Below are 16,836 nucleotides of genomic sequence, written 5' to 3'. Positions count from 1 at the left end.
TTTTCTTAGTTGTGATTCCCTTCAAGTTTACTTATGGGCACAAAGCGTTCAAAAAACCAAGGGAAGCAGGCGTTTAAAAGAATGGTGGGACTCCATTCCTTTCATTCCTGTGGAGATTTTAAACAACCCACCGGAACAAGAAATTATTAATCTCAATACAAGCATGTTTTGAATAAATGTTTTATAAATTCAGCCTTTTACACAAGAATATTATATAAAATAAGTATGTGAATTCTTGCTCTGTTCAAGTCGATTTTTTAGATTTTTCTTTCATGAATCCCCGACCCTCACAATTCTCTAAATTTCAAATTGTATCAAAAACTAATAAATTTCTATAATATAAAAGTACTCTCCCTCATACTTACATCTAAATAATTTCCAATAATATAAATTTTATTATTTTCCATCGATGACTTTATTGCTTTTAGTTGCGCAGTTGTATAATTAAATACTACTCTGAATATATATTCAAATATGCCCCAACATTGCTCCTACCACCACTGCTCTTTACCACCATTGTAAAATGGTTGGTCCCCAGCAAGACTCAGAATCACAAGAACACAACCAATCAATTCAAGAATCATACAAAATCTCATAAAAGCCAGTAAATAATATGCAACAAACTCACTCAGCTTATATGTACTAGTTGAAATCAACCCACACCAGATATTCTTACATCAATTCTTTCACTCAAATGCAAAAAAGCGAAAAGAAGAACAAAACAGCAAACCCAATTCTTCGGTCTGTACAAAGATCATTCAATCCTGATGAATCTCGAGGGACCATGAGCTTATTATCAAGAGCATCATTATTACTTTGAGAAAATAGAAAAAGCATAATGTAAATCACTAAAGAGAGGTGGAGGGTGGGACCTGATAGATACCACGCATGCACTTGATCCATGAAATCTCAACAATTCCAGGGAAAAAAAGAGTCCTCATTTGACAGCAATGCTAAGCACTATTAACACCATGCCTTGAATACTTGGACTTTCTTTAATCACCTAAAGCACAAAATAATCATTTCCATCAGACAACTACATCCCATATTTCCTCATTCCCTGCAAGTAAAGTGCGAATTTCATCCCATTACGCCTAGCTTTTATCGCCCATTCATGCATTCATGCATTGTGCTCCCTCTAAAGATTGATAAAGATTGGTCTTGGCAAAGCAAAAGTTGCTATATCATTCTCAAAACCATCGATCAAGTTGGTAAAAGAACTTAATGGCTATATACAAACCTTTTCCTTCTTGCAGAAGTAACTTAAGAATATGCAAGTCCTAGAGCTTTGGCTTTGAGCTTTAAGGACATCAAATAATTTATAGCTTCATCAATAATCAATGTTGGTTCTTTACTCTTTAAACCCGGGATGATAGTCTCAATAATTGTTAACGTCTCGTGAATTTTGTCTTTCCTTGATCGTTTGATGCTTAGATTCGAACTCAGAACATCAGCTATAGCTCTAGGACAGGCACTACTTGATTCCAAATCATTGTTATACTCGCGGGATGTATCATTTTCCCCTGAATTTGCATGTTCAACAACTAATGATTTCTTGTAACCGCCATCAAGCAATCTTTGCCTTTTGGTTGAGCCATCAGAGGTAGCAACTTCTTCAATCATGTCACCAACTTGTTCATCATTGTAAAGATTTTCTTCAACTTTACTTGGAGAACGATCCGTGCTTGTTACTTCCCCATCACAATCTTCGTCACTATAATTATAATCATATTCATCATCAGAGTAAAGCAAGGCATTTATTTCTTCTGAGTCTTCACGAAACTCACTTTCTTCAACGAATATGTGATGATCATCAGATGCTCCTTGAATCTTTGGATTCATTGGAATTGTTTGTTCATTAATGGAAATTTGTTCAACAACACGCGTGCAACCGACTTGCACGGGTTTCACAGGACTATCAATGAGTTTTCCTGTTGAAGGCCCAAACGAACTGAGAAAGACCCTGATGAGATCGTCTGACTGATCACAAATAACATAATTTCTCTGACTAGAGCTAGTCACATTTTTAGCCTGAGTCTCAACCCCGAGTTTATGTGGAAATGCATACTGAGATTCCTTGATATATGGAACAAGAGGGGGAAGCGAGCTTTCGGTCAGTAGTGGCAAACCACCAGACAAGCCATAACTCCCACATAAACCATTACTGGAAAATTTAGGAATAGGCGCATTTGCAGAAAATGCGAAAGGGTTAAAACCAGATACAGCAAAACTCTGTTTGGCAGGAGGTAATACACTTCCCATGTCGTCTGTAAATGGTGCATTCCAATCAGATGGCTGCTTACCTAGCCAAGAATCTTTTGCTTTCACCATCAGCCGAAACAAATACCTAAATATGTCATTAAAAACGACTTTTTAACTATCAACCAATTGATATTATATCGGATGATTGAAGTGCAATACACTAAAAAGTTAAAATCAAACTTACCAGGTTATAAACTGTAGTTTCTTATATCTGCAACTCTCAATCACTTTGAAATACAAACTAATGGAATAATTAAATACTAACTAGCAACTTGATCTAATAACACAATCGAGCAACCAATCTACGTAACAGGCTTAAGCAAAAGCCTGAAGTACTCAGCCTGTAAAATGAACAACTTGTATCAGCTACAATTAAGCATGGAACCAAATCTAGTACTCTAGAGTTATATTTAATATGAATCATAAATAATAAATTTCAATAAAGCAACTATGTAATTAAAGACTTGAACAAACCTGGCAATCTTCCAAATGTTGAAAACATGCTATCACTCTAACTATCACTCTTCCAGAAATTCCATTTTCGTGTTTCAATGCCCTGAATTTCGTCTGACTTGCTGCTTGGCACACCATAACTTCTTTTTGAACTTGATAGAAAAAGGCAATGTATAATCTACTCCGGTGGAATGTTTTCAGAACAGAGACAAAGAAATAGATGATGAAAAGAAAATAAGGAACAAGCTCAAAAGAAGATTTAGAGTAAAAAGTCTGAATAGATGGCAAAGACAGACTAAACGTAGAAAAATAAATTAAAAGAAGATCAACAAGCTGAGTGAGGCTGAACAAAGGTATCGAAAAACTATATGAATATAACAGAGAAAAACATAAACAGAGCAAGACAGCACTGGCAGAGAAGCCAAAACCAATAGTCGAAAATCCAAAAGAAAACTAAGGATCAGGAGAAAGAGAGTAGTTTACAGAATCACCCTACAATACAAGTTCAAGGAAATAACTTTCCGATACACATCAATCGACATTTTTAACCACATTATTTATCTCTGTATTCAAATTATATATCCCTCTGTTCACAAGCTCCGTCCTATATAACCAATTCCCCTGCAACCAAAGCAAAACCAAAGATCAAAATTCAAGAATTCAAATTCACCTTGTCATATAAAAAAAAACCCGAAAACAAAGAACAACATAGCAGCTAATATAACAACATGACACCAAAAATTAAAACTTTACAATACAAAATTTAAACAACCACAATCATATCAGTCATTTGACTCATTTCAATGTTAAATTTGCATAATTCTTCAAATTTACATAATCAAGTTCCTAACAGCCCATCATCAAGAAAAAATAAAAACAATAATATCAAACAAGAAATCATATCTATAGCACAATCAAGAAAAAGGGTACCTCAAAAAACTAAAAAGCACTATAAATTATCAAGAAACAACAGTGCCCATGAAGCATAATTTAAAGATAAAAGTGGGAAGAAGATAAGAATATAAACACAGAAGTGGCAGTACTTACAAAAGAAAGATCTTGTTTGTACTGTATAGCTGCAGGAAGCAGAGAACAGAGAGCTTTTTTAATGTGAAAGACTGAAAAGTTTAGGGAAGACTTGGGGAGATAAAAAGTGAGTGAGAGCAGGTGAAACAGTTGGTTTGCACTTCGCGTACTACGCGCTCTAATCCTTAAGGCCTGTTTGGATATGCGAACTCACACATTGCTTTTTAGTTGTGACCTTTGGTTTTGTGCCGGTTAAATTGACCAAAATTTGATTGAAATTTATTAATATTTTATCAATTGAAAAAATAAAAAATATATGACATTGGAAATAACTTTTAATCTACTTTAAGATGTTGTTTTCAGTTTTTTAAAATAATGAAAGAGTGACTTATAATCTTTGGTCCAAAATTAGTCAATTTGACTAACAAAAATAGGAATATGACAACTAAAAAGGGACGGAGGGAGTAGTACAGTAACTTAATTTAATTTTGAAATATATTGAGATAATTGAGTTAATTGGCAAAAGTATACATTTAATCGGTAGGAAATGTACTTTATTATCTAAATTTTAGTTAATTATTTAAAGTATTTTAACATGTTTTAGGGTCACATGTTTTAATTTATTAGACTATTTTTTTTGAAAAAAAAATTAATTCAATAATGAAAAATCATATGTCATCTACAAGAACAATCGAGTCGAATAAACATAAAACAAATCATATTAATCTAGTCTTTATAAAAACACAATCAAGCGATTTGTTGAAATTAATATATCTACATGTATCGCATTCACCAAAATCAGTTTGAGCTATCGATCGTAATTGCAATCCCATATTAATCTTTATCACTGAATCAAACCCTTGAAAATCCGACCGATCTAATATCCTGGACATTGAATCACACCAAAACCCACCAAAAAACACGTCAGACTCTCACAAGTAGAGAATTAACAAACCCAAATAAATTGGGAACAAATCTCATTCAAAAAAAGATTTTATCAAACAAGAAAACAATCTTAAAAGATGGAAATCCTTATCTGGGAAGGAGTATTATTGAAAAACAAGAATAAAACCAAAAAAATAATTGATTTGGGACTTTCCACTGGTGAAAACCGATGGAAGCCCCTGGGGACGGCTAAAAAAAACAGGTGGAGAGAGAAATTTTTTTGGGTTTAGTGGTTACTATCATTATGTTATATTAAAAAATAAAATAGACTTAAGAATTTATAATTTTTTATCTCTTTAAAAATAGGGGTGGCAGTTTTACCCGACCCGATGGATACCCGACCCGTTCCGACCCGATTGGGTCTACCCGAACCCGATTTTTTTGGATTTGGATCCAGATCTGGATCTTATTTTTGGACCCGAAAAAGTTTGGATCTGGGTCTCAGGTATTCCGAACCGAGACCCGACCCGAAACCCGATTTAAATCCGATCCGAGACCCGACCCGAAACCCGATAAAAATCCGATACAAAATATTATACATATATACATACATACATACATACATACATACATACATACATACATATATGTTAAATGTAAAGTATATATATTGAAATATTATGAATTAATTAGGTATGAATATTAACATTTTACTTAATTTTATATTTGCACTATAGAATTTATATTTATTTCATCAATATTTTATTTTTCCCAATTATTGTGCATTAAAAAATCTAAATACAATAAAAATAATAAAATATAAATGATAAGTTGAATGATTGTATACAATTGAGTTAACATGTTTCACGTGTTTATTGTAATAAATGAAGCCTGTAATTCCCTTTTTTATATTTCTAAAGTTAAAAAAAAATCCATAATCACATTTTTTATAAATATATATATTTTTATTTGTATTTAATATTATTTTTTTAAATACCCGAATTAGACCCGAACCCGAACCGAAACTCGAAAAAACCCGACGGATCGGATCTGGATCTTCATGTTTCGGACCTGGACCCGAACCCGACCCGACCCGAAATATAATGGATCGGGTCTGGATCTCAAAAAACCCGACCCGATCCGACCCGTTGCCATCCATATTTAAAAATAATATATAACATAATGATTTTTACTAATATAAAATATATTCTGAAAGTTTTATATCTAAACAAGGATGGTACAAATAAAAAGACATCGAAAAGAAGGGAAAATCAAATGATACGTCTCTGAATTATTCCGTTTTATGCAATAGATCCCTAAATAAAAGATTCCGCAAATCGGGTCCTTTAACTTTCAATTTTTTTGGATCAGGTCCTTCTGTTAAAAAATTCTAGCGCCGTCAAAATTCTACTGATGTGACAATTAACTTTGAAACCTTGTTAGCTGACGTGTAAATTGACAAAAAAAACATAATTAAAAAAAAGACATGTTTTCTCATATATAGACAGACGTTAATAGAATCCATTGTATATATACATACACATAACATATATCTATTTGTTGGATTAGAGTTTATCTTTGAAATTAGAGGAAATTCATTGATGTCTATGCAAGTAACACACGAATTCTTGCCAAACGAATCTATGCAAGTACACACACAAAAATCCTAATAAAATTAGTAACATATCTTGCATGGAGTGTTTGTAATCTTGAATATAAGGGGTCGTTTGGGTGAGTTTAAAATAAGTGCTTCCTGCTTAAAATAAAAAAGTGGAGTAGAAGTTAGAAGCTAGTTGAGACTTATAAGTGATTAAAGTGTTTGGCAAAGAAGTAGAAATCATGAGACAAAAGCTAGCATTCCTAGCTTTTTATAAGTGCTTCTTGACTTATTACACAAACGGTACGAATAAGTGCTTCTAACTTATAACCGAGAAGCTGGGCTTTTAAGAGGGTAAACAAACACCCACTAAGATACTCAATTGATTGCACTATTTAAAAATTCTAATTAGCTTTGCTGGAATCCTAGTCCCTTTATAACTTAACGTTGTATTGATTTTAAATTACATTATAATATAACGTTTAAAAGAGGCATGTAATGTTCTTTTTATGTTAGTTTCATTTTGTGTGTTTAATTTCGTTTTTTGCGTTGAATTACAGTCCAAGTCAGTAAATTTAATTGCTATGTCAGTAAGATTCTGACGGCGTCACAATCTTTTTAACGGAAGAACCTGATAAAAAAAATTTGAAAATTTAAAAACCTAATTTACAAAATCTTTTATTTAGAAGCCTATCGCATAAAACCGGAATAGTTCGGAGACTGTCGTTTGATTTTCCCCGGAAAAAACGAGGTGAAGTTAACTATCTGAAACTCCCTCCACCTCCCTGAAGGAGGGGAGTACGAGTAACAACCGTGGTAAATTATTTCCACTAGCAAGTAGTATAACGAGAGTAAAATCATGCAAAACAAAGACCTTCAAAGTCGTTTACACCTTGAATAAGCCAAGTACACGCATAAGATGAAAACTTACAGAAGAACAAAATCGGAAAGACATGATCTATATATTTGAAACTACTAGCAAATGTACTAAAACGTGACTCTAGAACACTTCCCATCTTGATTTCAAAAACATCAGAGGCACTTAACCTTGGGCAGGAGGTGCACGAGGAGGCCCGAAGAAGTTAGGGAGTCCGGGGACAGAAGAAACAGGCGGATTGAATCCAGGCAAGCCAGGAATGGAGGAGGGCATCGGGCTCAGTGATCCCGGTAAGAGAGGTGTGGGAATGGAGGGCAAAGGAATCGGAGGAAACGAAGGTGCCAGGGTTGGCAATGTTGGGAAATTCGGCAGCCTAGGAAAGTATGGCTCAGGCCGGCTCGTCGTCTTATCGACCATCGAGCATGCTAGAACCATGACAAGTACCGAGACCATGAACACCTTCGAAGTCACCATAACTTGGCCTAGGTTGCAACTGCTCACAGAGGACAAGAAAGATGCAAATATGGGTTATTTCGGTTGTGGTGAGGAAGTGCATTGTTATGTTATTTGTTTGAGTAATGCTACATGCACATAAACCTCTACAGAATTTTTTCACAGAATGACGTGGCAGAGCCACCTGCGCATAACAGTAATGAGCCTTGTCGGCCACTGACTTTGTATACAGCTTTTTTTTTTTTCATATTCTTTTCCAATAATGAAATTGATGTCTTAGTTCACTTACAAAATGTTACATTTAGTTTTACTTTTCTTATACTTTTAATTTTTGTATATCTTTTTTATATTTAATGATTGTATAATTTTTATATTATTTAATTTTCACTTATATTATTAACTTTTCACTTATATTATTTATATTTTATATTTAATAATTGTGTAATTTTTATATTATTCTTTCAACTTATTATACTTTTCACTTTTTTTATTATTTATATCCTTTTTATGTTATATAATTTTTATACATCTTGTTCAATCGTGTAGTGTATTAATATGGATTTTTTATTTTTGACTTTTTATTTTATATTCATATAAATAAAAAGCCTGATAATGAGAATATTATTTCAAAATATATAAGTGAAATTATACTTATTTATTTAGTTGTAACTATGATTCATATCTCATTGTAATTTTTTAAAATAAAATTAAACTTTTTAAGAAATTGATAAAAGAAATAATAAAAATAAAAATAATAACTTTTATATAGTGGCCGACAAGAGTAAAAGATTGTTTTTTCAAAAAATTTGATATAAGAGGTTAGATATAAAAAATATAAAAGTGTTAAATATAAAAAGTAAATAATATAGAAAATATATAAATAATAAGAAAATTGAAAAGTATAAGAAGTTGAAAAAATAAAAATAACTTTTTCGTAAGTACACTAAACATCAAATCAATTTCAATTTTCGAATAAAAAAATGAGAATAAAATATATATGTACAAGCATAGTGGGCGACAAAAACAAAAAAATTATTTTTTGTGAATTTTTTTATAAAAAGTTAGATATAAAACTCAACAAGTATTAAATGTAAAAAATAAATAATATAAGTGAAAAGTAAATAATATAAAAATTATACAATCATTAAATATAAAAAAGATATACAAAAATTAAAAGTATAAGAAAAGTTAAAACTAAATGTAACATTTTGTAAGTGAACTAAAACATCAATTTCATTATTAAGAAAAGAATATGAAAAAAAAAGCTGTATACAAAGTCAGTGGCCGACAAGGCTCATTACTGTTATGCGCAGGTGGCTCTGCCACGTCATTCTGTGAAAATATTCTGTAGGGGTTTATGTGCATGTAGCATTACTCTATTTGTTTATATAGAATCACAATGTGTCAAGTCTCTGTATGTGGGCTAATGTTAGCCCAAGGGGTTTTGCTTTAATGAACTAAATTAACAATTTTTCAAACTTGCTTTGCAGCACGTTTGGCTGAATTAATGACTTATGACTCAACGTGATTTATGTGATAAGCTAAGAGTTTTAAATATCTGTTTGAATTATTTTGATTTATTGATGACTTATGAGTTATTAAAATATAATAATAATAATTAAAGTGATTTATAGATAATCTATGTCTTATGAGTAACTTTTATCGAAAAAATTGAAAAAATTAATTCACTGGCAAAAATACCACAAACTAACTTCTGACTTTGAAGTCAGTTTCTAGCTTATTTCTGGCTTTAAGTCGGTTTCTGACTTATCACACAAACATTTTTCAGTTTAAAGTCGGAAAGAGTTTTAAGCCGGAACAAACAGACTACTAGTCATGATTGAGGGATGCATTCTCGCCAAGTGGCCCGAACTTTTCGAAAGGAAGAACTGAGAGCCAGCCGCTCAATGTACAATTTGTTTTTGTTTGTGTTTGTGGGTGTGAAATGCATGCAATACTTTCGTGTTCGTGTTTGGTGTATCGTATATTATATCTAGAAGTAAGGGTTGATAAACGTTTTCGAGATGTTTATAATTTAGTAATTAACTACGATTACCTGAGCAGAGGTTGGTTTAGTCCTCTGAATCTCAGAAGAATGTAGTCCCTCTGTCCTCTAGATTCTTTACAGTTTCCTCTTTTGGATGTCTTCCTCATTTCTTTACATTACGAAACTTTCATAAAATAGTTAAAAGGTCCCACTACTTTCCCAGTTTTTCTTCCTTTTCACACTACTTTTACTTCACTATCTCCTTTTTATATATCAAAAATCAATGGATCCCACTACTTTACCTACTTTTCTTTCTTTTTTCTACTCTTTTATACATATTTCTTAAGTTCCGTGCCCAAACTCAAGGTAAACTATTGAAGGGGACGGAGGGAGTATTGTTTTCAGCTTCACACTTAGCGTTGCCAAGACTGAATCTGCATGAATCATGTGTTGATTTTCATGGCACGCCATATGAACTACACTGCATAAAACAAGCAACATGTGCTAGTTATGGGCGAGAAACATGCTTTTCTTTGCCTGCTTTATTCGACAAACAGTGGAAATATAGAGATGCATACTTCCGGTGGGGAAAGAAAGCGATCTGGCATTTACGGCGATCTATTTTGCATAATACAACATTTTCTCTAATGCTTCTATACGGTTTACGATTTGATAAGTGTGTACATGTTTCATCCCAACTACATGAATCAACGTCTACATCTCGATTCTTAAGAACAGGAGTAAAAATGAAGACCATCTTAAGAATTGAGTCATTATGTACAGGCATACTACATATTATCAACATCTCGAGACGTGGAAATTACATTTAAAACTATAGCTCGGCCGTAGGTTCTGCTGTTTCTATTGCATCTTCTTTAAGCAAAGGAATAGAGCTTGAAGCGCCACTTCCATTGACTGAATGCTCACTGTCTTCATTAAATCTGTCCACACTATGAAGGAATATTCCTGCAAAATTTACAAAAGATCAACAAAACATATAGCCAAAGGAATTTCTGATGTAATAAAACAGTGATGCACTGATGCCTGAATATCGATTGTTCTTTGGTAAGACGTAAATTTCGTTTCTTAATGAAAGACTGATGGTTAGTACTATCCACATCTCTAATTATCTCAAACATCCTTCCAAAGAAAATTAATTTCCACAGGCAGAATTTTAATGCAAGAAGTCCAAATTTGTAATAGAAAAGGAAAATGTATGGATAATTGGATATAGTTTGGAGTAATGAAAATTTATCGAAGTGATGTATATAGATAGATTTTTTTACCTATGAACCAAATTGCAGACGCCAAAAAGAAAATAGAGGTTAGGATCAGAGAAGTTTTCCTCCAGTCATTCAGATAATCCTGCAGTATATGCCATGTATTAGATACTTCTATGAACATAGAGTTATGAGCATTGCCTGCAAAAACAATGTAGCTAGAACCAAAACTCTGAAGCACCACAACTGTTAATAAGCCCCGTACCAACATTTTTCATCACACAAAATGTGACCAACTTTTAACTATGATTATTGAATAGATCAAAAATTGGCTTCAAACTGAAAATCTAGTTATTGAAAGGAATTAAAAAGAAGCTAAATAACAGAACATGCTAGTAAGTCCAGGAGACTGGACATATAGGTCAAATAATCAAACAAAAGTTCAAAGGCTATTTGAAATGGGTCAGAGATTTTCGATGTGGAACTAGGGAAATCTAAATATTTTCTTCGCAGTCAGTACATTCTATAAGAAAGAAAGAAAAATCATTTAGAATCAAAAAAGGATGATCAATAGAATAACCACCACCATTAATGCAAGTTCAAAACCCACAGAAGCATAAAGCTCAAAATTGTTGTGTATGCGTAATTAGCAGGTTTCCAAATCGAAGAATGGAGCATGAGAAATTAAAAATAATATAAGCTCAAGCTGTAGAACCTGTCACTATCATCTATTAGTAGGAAACTTGGAAATTTACACAATGAGCAAAGAGCAAAGATAAAATTATGTTCCCAGGGAATAGTTACACTAAAAAAAATCAAACCTGGACTACACCAACGAGGGGAGAAGAAGGCACATCCCCAAAAATATGAATCGAGACGGTAGACATGGCCATAGCTAATGGTCTTACACTTGGTTTAACAGTGTGGAGACATACATAGTTCACAGGGCCCTGCAATTGGGAATTACTTAATAGTGTAAAGCAGAGAAGACTTCACTTCGAATTAAATTTCAAATGACCAATGGTCTGCTATCAAGGCATAATCTGGATATGCTATCATCTATCATGCACAGATTATATTTAATAAATGAAAAAGCTTAAAAAGCAAATTGTCACTTGTAAGGAAATGTACCTGAGTAGCAAATACTAGAAGTTCCCCGATTGCAAAGAAAGCAAGAAAGCCATACAAGCTTTTAAAACAAAAGGCAACGAAGCAAAATATTGCCCCAAAAAATGTTGCCACTGAAAGAAGCTGCAAATATTGAGAAAACACTATAAAGATCCTGATGATAATTATACTAGATATATTAATTACTATATAACTAAAGATTACAAAACCAAATGCCAGAGGTTATGCTTTTCTTTTTACGTCATTTTAACAATTATCAATTGCGGGATTACTTTGTTGAACATCTTCTGATGCCAATTTAAAGAGAACAGAAAACAGAAAGGAAATATATCAAACCTCAGGAATGCTTTTACAAATCACACTAAACACATTCATCGCCTCTGTTATCCGCACTCTTTATTTCAACCCGAATGTCCATGCAAACTTGGACATGGGTATAAAAACGTAACACTTTTGGGACGAAATGTTTGAAAGTTAAAAGCATTACTGAGAAAAACATTTAGAAACTTTTCAACCCATTTAAGACACTTCCACCAGAGTCCAGGAAAAAGAGTTCATCACAGTGGGTATGTGGCTCTCCAAGTGTGAGATCACATTATTACTGATTTAGGGAATCAACAAGAACTCTTTTTATTACTTTATTTATATGAAGTCAAATACATTACAACTAGGTACAGAATTCTCATATTCTCCTTCAAATCAAAAATCTTCTAAATAAAGTTTCATGCTTCGTCTCGAAGCTCAAAATTGATATATGAACCAGACTTGATCACTTAGAATGCAGGTAAAAATTCCAAAGTGGTGGTACACTAGCAGCCAAGTTATGCCAAGTGGGAATATGCTCTGAGCTCAATTATTTCACGCTTGCGGCGCACTTTTACATTTTTTTTCTATAGCAAATCTTATTAGCTATTTTGAAGACAAAATAAGCTAGGAAAAATCTGATCCTTCTTTATCCCACTGGAAACAGGAAAAAGATATGATCCCTACTCCTCTGCGATCAAATCCTTTTACTACAGCATAACATCAAAGAGCTTTAGACCCTAATTTCTAACCGTCTAGCGAGGAAAGAAGCATGTGCGATTTTGCTCTGCTTCTTTCAGAATCGAATTTTTGCCGAAAGTTTTCTTCTTTCTAGAGTTATACAAGCATATATAATTATATATGATATAATTATGGTTATTCTATTTTATTATAACATATATATGTATGTACTTAAAATAGATAGCCAATATATATGGTTAAATGTATAATCCACCTAATGGCCGCCTAAGCTAGCAACTACCAGCCTGAGAAGGTACACAGCGCAATGGCGCCTAGCCCCGCCTTTACGCCTTAACAAGTATGTAGTACAGTTGTCACACAAAATAGATACAAAGCAAGTGTTTACCTTAAAAGCATTGGATATTGTGGCCGTCATAAGATCCAAGATAAAACCTCCAGCTAGTGTTCCAACTATGCCACATACAATTGTGACTCCTCCAAAAACTATATCAGCATTGTTCTGAGGAACAACAAATATAGAGGAAGATAATTAGGTACCACTTTCTTTTACTTTTTACTATAAACATATGGTGCCTAGGGATTGAACAGTTTATTTAACAAAAATAGAAGGCTCTTTCTGTATATCCGTTTTATATTTATAATATAACAAGTTATCTTTTTAATTAGTATATTAATGTTTGTAAAGAGCTCACCATATTATAGATGTTATACCCAGCCTTTGGACCCCAATATGAGTATGCCCCTATGACAAAATTGTAAGCTATGTAACCTGAAAGCAAAATCAGATGTAAAATATCAGCAACAAAATTTTAACAATCTCAAACTTATAAATTCAAATAAGTCAAGTACCTAGAACATTGACAACATAAACCTTGTCGGCCAAAAGCACTTTCATATCTTTCAGAAATCTCGACAACTGAGCCGTGATAGCACTTTCATCTTTTAAACTGTGATAGAGCAACATCAAACAGATTAAACCAAAACATGTGTTTTTAATTAAAACAAGAACTAAAAATGGTGAAATAAGAAGTTTAGTTATAGCAGCAAAACAGAGAGCCTCACCTTGAAGGTTTATAATCCTCGCTTGGAGAATGTGAGCCATTTGGAAAACCTGCTAATATATTAACAAAAGAATCTCGGTTAGGAACTAACAAATATTTGTAATGGATGGGGATATACTGTAATAGAGGATGAAGAAAATTGTGAGATAGCTTAGACATGCTTGCCATTAATGAAAACTGTCAATCTGTAACAGATATAGACAGAGTGTTCAAACGATAAAAGCAAACATGTTTTATCATATGTCATTGTAGAATAATAGCAGTTATTGAACACTTTTTAATCTGTGGGTTATGGATAATAAAATGAAAAACAGGAATTACACCACGATTTAATAATTTATACAATAATATCATTGCACCCACATATACTATTTTCATATGAAATACCTTCAACTTCAGGTACATTGTTTTCTAAGGATCCAAACTTTTTACTCAAGCCAGAAGCTGAGAAACCTGTGTCCACAAACTGCTTAGAAACATTTAAAGTATAATGCAAGTATGCAACAGCAAAGTGATCTCCAACCAAACTAGTACCTTTCATCTGCAATGGTTTCATTACAAAACCTAAAATAGCAAATGGAAGCATTAAAAGTGCCTCCCCCCAAAATGCAAAACGCCAACTAATATACGTTCCAACCTATTAAACAAGAAACATATCAAGGAATACTATTTAACCATCTCAAAGAAGTTCAAATCCACAGCTCAAAGAATATAATCGATATGGCTTAAACAGTACCAGACAATGAAGATATTGTAGTAAAATCAGAATGAATTTATAAATTTATACACCAGTTAACATATTATAGGAGATTCTTATGTAAATTACAAGCCAAATATGTGTACGTACCAGACCACCATACACATAACCAAGTGCAATTCCAGATGGTATGCACATGTAGAAAATACCAAGCCAAGCCGTTTTCTGTATATAAGTCACTTGAAAAGATTAAGATATACAGGGAGGAACTACTACTTCAATAACCAAAAAAATAAGATCAACCTAATGCTTTTAAATTATACTAATATATGAAGACCTTTAAAATGTTTCTGAGAATTTTAACATGAATATGAAATTCATTCTAGTGAGATAGATCACAGAAGTAATCAGAACCTGATGGACTGGGGCGTGATCATCAATAAATGGAGCTGCAAGACTTATAAAAGACGCCTCACCAACACCCACTAACCTGAAGAAACACTTAAGTAAAAAATGAACAGTGTGACACATAATCTATAATTATATATTGATATGTTCCAAAAAGTGAAGCACGCCCCAAATAAGATTAATTACACAGATAATGTACTTACATGCGGCAGACAGCAATAGACCAGAAATTAAAAGAAATGCCACAGCCCACAACAGCAACAGTCCAGACTGTCAATCCAACCCCGATCAACCTAAAAGGATTAACCCTGCAAATACATGTACATATAACCAAAATCACATTTCAATTGAAAATAACATCACAAATTCCACCTCTGACGACTCTGAAATGTACAAAATGCCTGTTTGATAATACCTCACTTCAAGTAATCTCATATTAAAAGTCCAGCATGAAAGTTTTCTGACAAGTAGACTAGTACCTGTGTGCCAAGGATGCAAATATGGGGGATGCTAGAAGAAGCCCAACCATGAATGCAGATGATATAACACCATCTTCAAAGTTGTTCAAGTTAAAATCACCTCTGCGCATGTTATAAGGGTTCAATTAACTCAAGTGAAGTTTTTACAATAATTGCTAAAAATGTTTTATCCTTCATACTTAATTGGAAAAGGTTTATATTAGCAAGAGAGTGCTGGATATTTTTCCTGTATCACGACATACTATCAAAAGAACTACTGAAGCTAGTAATAAATATATTATTTGGACCAAATACTTAAAAATGACTCACTGAATTCCACTACCAGAAGAACAAGTACCGCCTGTTTCGCAAATCCTTTGACTCCCATTCACTCCGTTACTGGCAATTGCGCCACGATCTACGTAGTTTATCAAATTAATCACACAAAATATCACAAGTAACCTGCAAACACACCAACATTGATCATAACACAATACAAATGACATAGTCCTTGAAATACATCCCTTTTCAACTGTATACAACTTCCACAAAAACGCTTCATCATACAAGTCAAGATTATGAAAATTTAAAATCATTAAATCTCCAAACAAATTACTCTAATTGTCCATATAAACGTACCCAACTTCAAATTCGCCAAAACTACATCAAATTCCATGACCCAACAACCCCTCAATGATCTATTCATCAAAATCTTGCTCAAATTCAACTAAACACTCAAACTTCCTATGATCCAATTAAGAAAAACACTCAAACATGATCACAAATCTCTAGCATGCTACAGTACCATTCAAGAATCAAATGATTAATTCACCAAAATCTTCCTTAAATTCAACTAAATATTCAAACTTTCAATCACCCAATTGACCAAAACAGTCCAACATGACCACAAATCTCTGCCATTTTAATATTACCAACCAAGAATCAAGATTCAAACACATTTATAAATACACATAGAATTGAAATGATACCTTTTGGGAGAAAACCAAGAAGGGTCAGAAGCGGTTGAAGCTGTGGCCATGACTGTTCTGTTGTGTTGTCAAGGCGCAACTACCAAAGAGTTAATGACCTGTTGGTTTCGTGCGTTTATTTTGTGCGTATATGTGAGAAGATATATTGTAATGAGTTTTGACTTGGTGGGTTAAAAGAGTGAATAGGATCAGATCTTCTTCTTGTTTGTTTCTAATCAAAGTTGAATCTTGAAAGATCAGTTAAAGCCAGATGACTTACGCAAGAATTTAATTACTCCCCGGAAGCTGATCTTTAGGCTAACGAGCTACTCACTCATTTGTAATAGTGTT

At 33.1% G+C, this 16,836-nt stretch overlaps 2 protein-coding genes across 4 annotated transcripts; both read right to left on the bottom strand.

Annotated features, from left to right (window-relative positions):
* Positions 1-572: 572 nt before the first annotated feature.
* On the bottom strand, positions 573-3,902 carry LOC108202710 (transcription factor bHLH143). Of its 2 annotated transcripts, none has more exons than XM_017371230.2 (4): positions 3,763-3,902; positions 2,737-3,336; positions 2,447-2,603; positions 573-2,347 (listed from the first exon to the last, which is right to left on the bottom strand). In XM_017371230.2, exon 4 carries the CDS (start codon positions 2,329-2,331, stop codon positions 1,264-1,266), a length of 1,068 nt encoding a protein of 355 aa, XP_017226719.2. In that variant the 5' UTR covers positions 2,332-2,347; positions 2,447-2,603; positions 2,737-3,336; positions 3,763-3,902; the 3' UTR covers positions 573-1,263. The 2 variants fall into 2 exon arrangements, with proteins under 2 accessions (XP_017226719.2, XP_017226720.2); XM_017371231.2 differs by lacking the exon at positions 3,763-3,902 and adding an exon at positions 3,646-3,740.
* A 6,259-nt stretch (positions 3,903-10,161) lies between these two features.
* Positions 10,162-16,836, bottom strand: LOC108200259 (probable sphingolipid transporter spinster homolog 2). 2 transcript variants are annotated; one of them, XM_017368354.2, is made up of 16 exons: positions 16,507-16,836; positions 15,848-15,979; positions 15,539-15,640; positions 15,263-15,367; positions 15,066-15,141; positions 14,802-14,876; positions 14,489-14,591; positions 14,342-14,407; positions 13,956-14,007; positions 13,743-13,840; positions 13,586-13,662; positions 13,279-13,392; positions 11,892-12,011; positions 11,582-11,710; positions 10,827-10,905; positions 10,162-10,506 (listed from the first exon to the last, which is right to left on the bottom strand). In XM_017368354.2, exons 1-16 carry the CDS (start codon positions 16,554-16,556, stop codon positions 10,373-10,375), a joined length of 1,512 nt encoding a protein of 503 aa, XP_017223843.1. In that variant the 5' UTR covers positions 16,557-16,836; the 3' UTR covers positions 10,162-10,372. The 2 variants fall into 2 exon arrangements, with proteins under 2 accessions (XP_017223843.1, XP_017223844.1); XM_017368355.2 differs by having other exon boundaries at positions 13,956-14,004; positions 16,507-16,767.

The sequence above is a fragment of the Daucus carota genome, chromosome 9 (genome assembly GCF_001625215.2).
Source record: "Daucus carota subsp. sativus chromosome 9, DH1 v3.0, whole genome shotgun sequence".
Classification (NCBI taxonomy): domain Eukaryota; kingdom Viridiplantae; phylum Streptophyta; class Magnoliopsida; order Apiales; family Apiaceae; genus Daucus; species Daucus carota.
The sequence above is the reverse complement of the archived record's forward strand: the minus strand, read 5'-3'. Positions and strand labels throughout refer to the sequence as shown.

Coding starts and splice junctions, on each gene's coding strand:
- LOC108202710 (XM_017371230.2), bottom strand. CDS start 2,331: ATGGTGAAAGCAAAAGATTCTTGGCTAGGTAAGCAGCCATCTGATTGG.
- LOC108200259 (XM_017368354.2), bottom strand. CDS start 16,556: ATGGCCACAGCTTCAACCGCTTCTGACCCTTCTTGGTTTTCTCCCAAA. Junction 15,368..15,538: donor TTTGCATCCTTGGCACACAG/GTACTAGTCTAC, acceptor ATGTATTTGCAG/GGTTAATCCTTTTAGGTTGA. Junction 14,592..14,801: donor GTTATGTGTATGGTGGTCTG/GTACGTACACAT, acceptor CTTGTTTAATAG/GTTGGAACGTATATTAGTTG.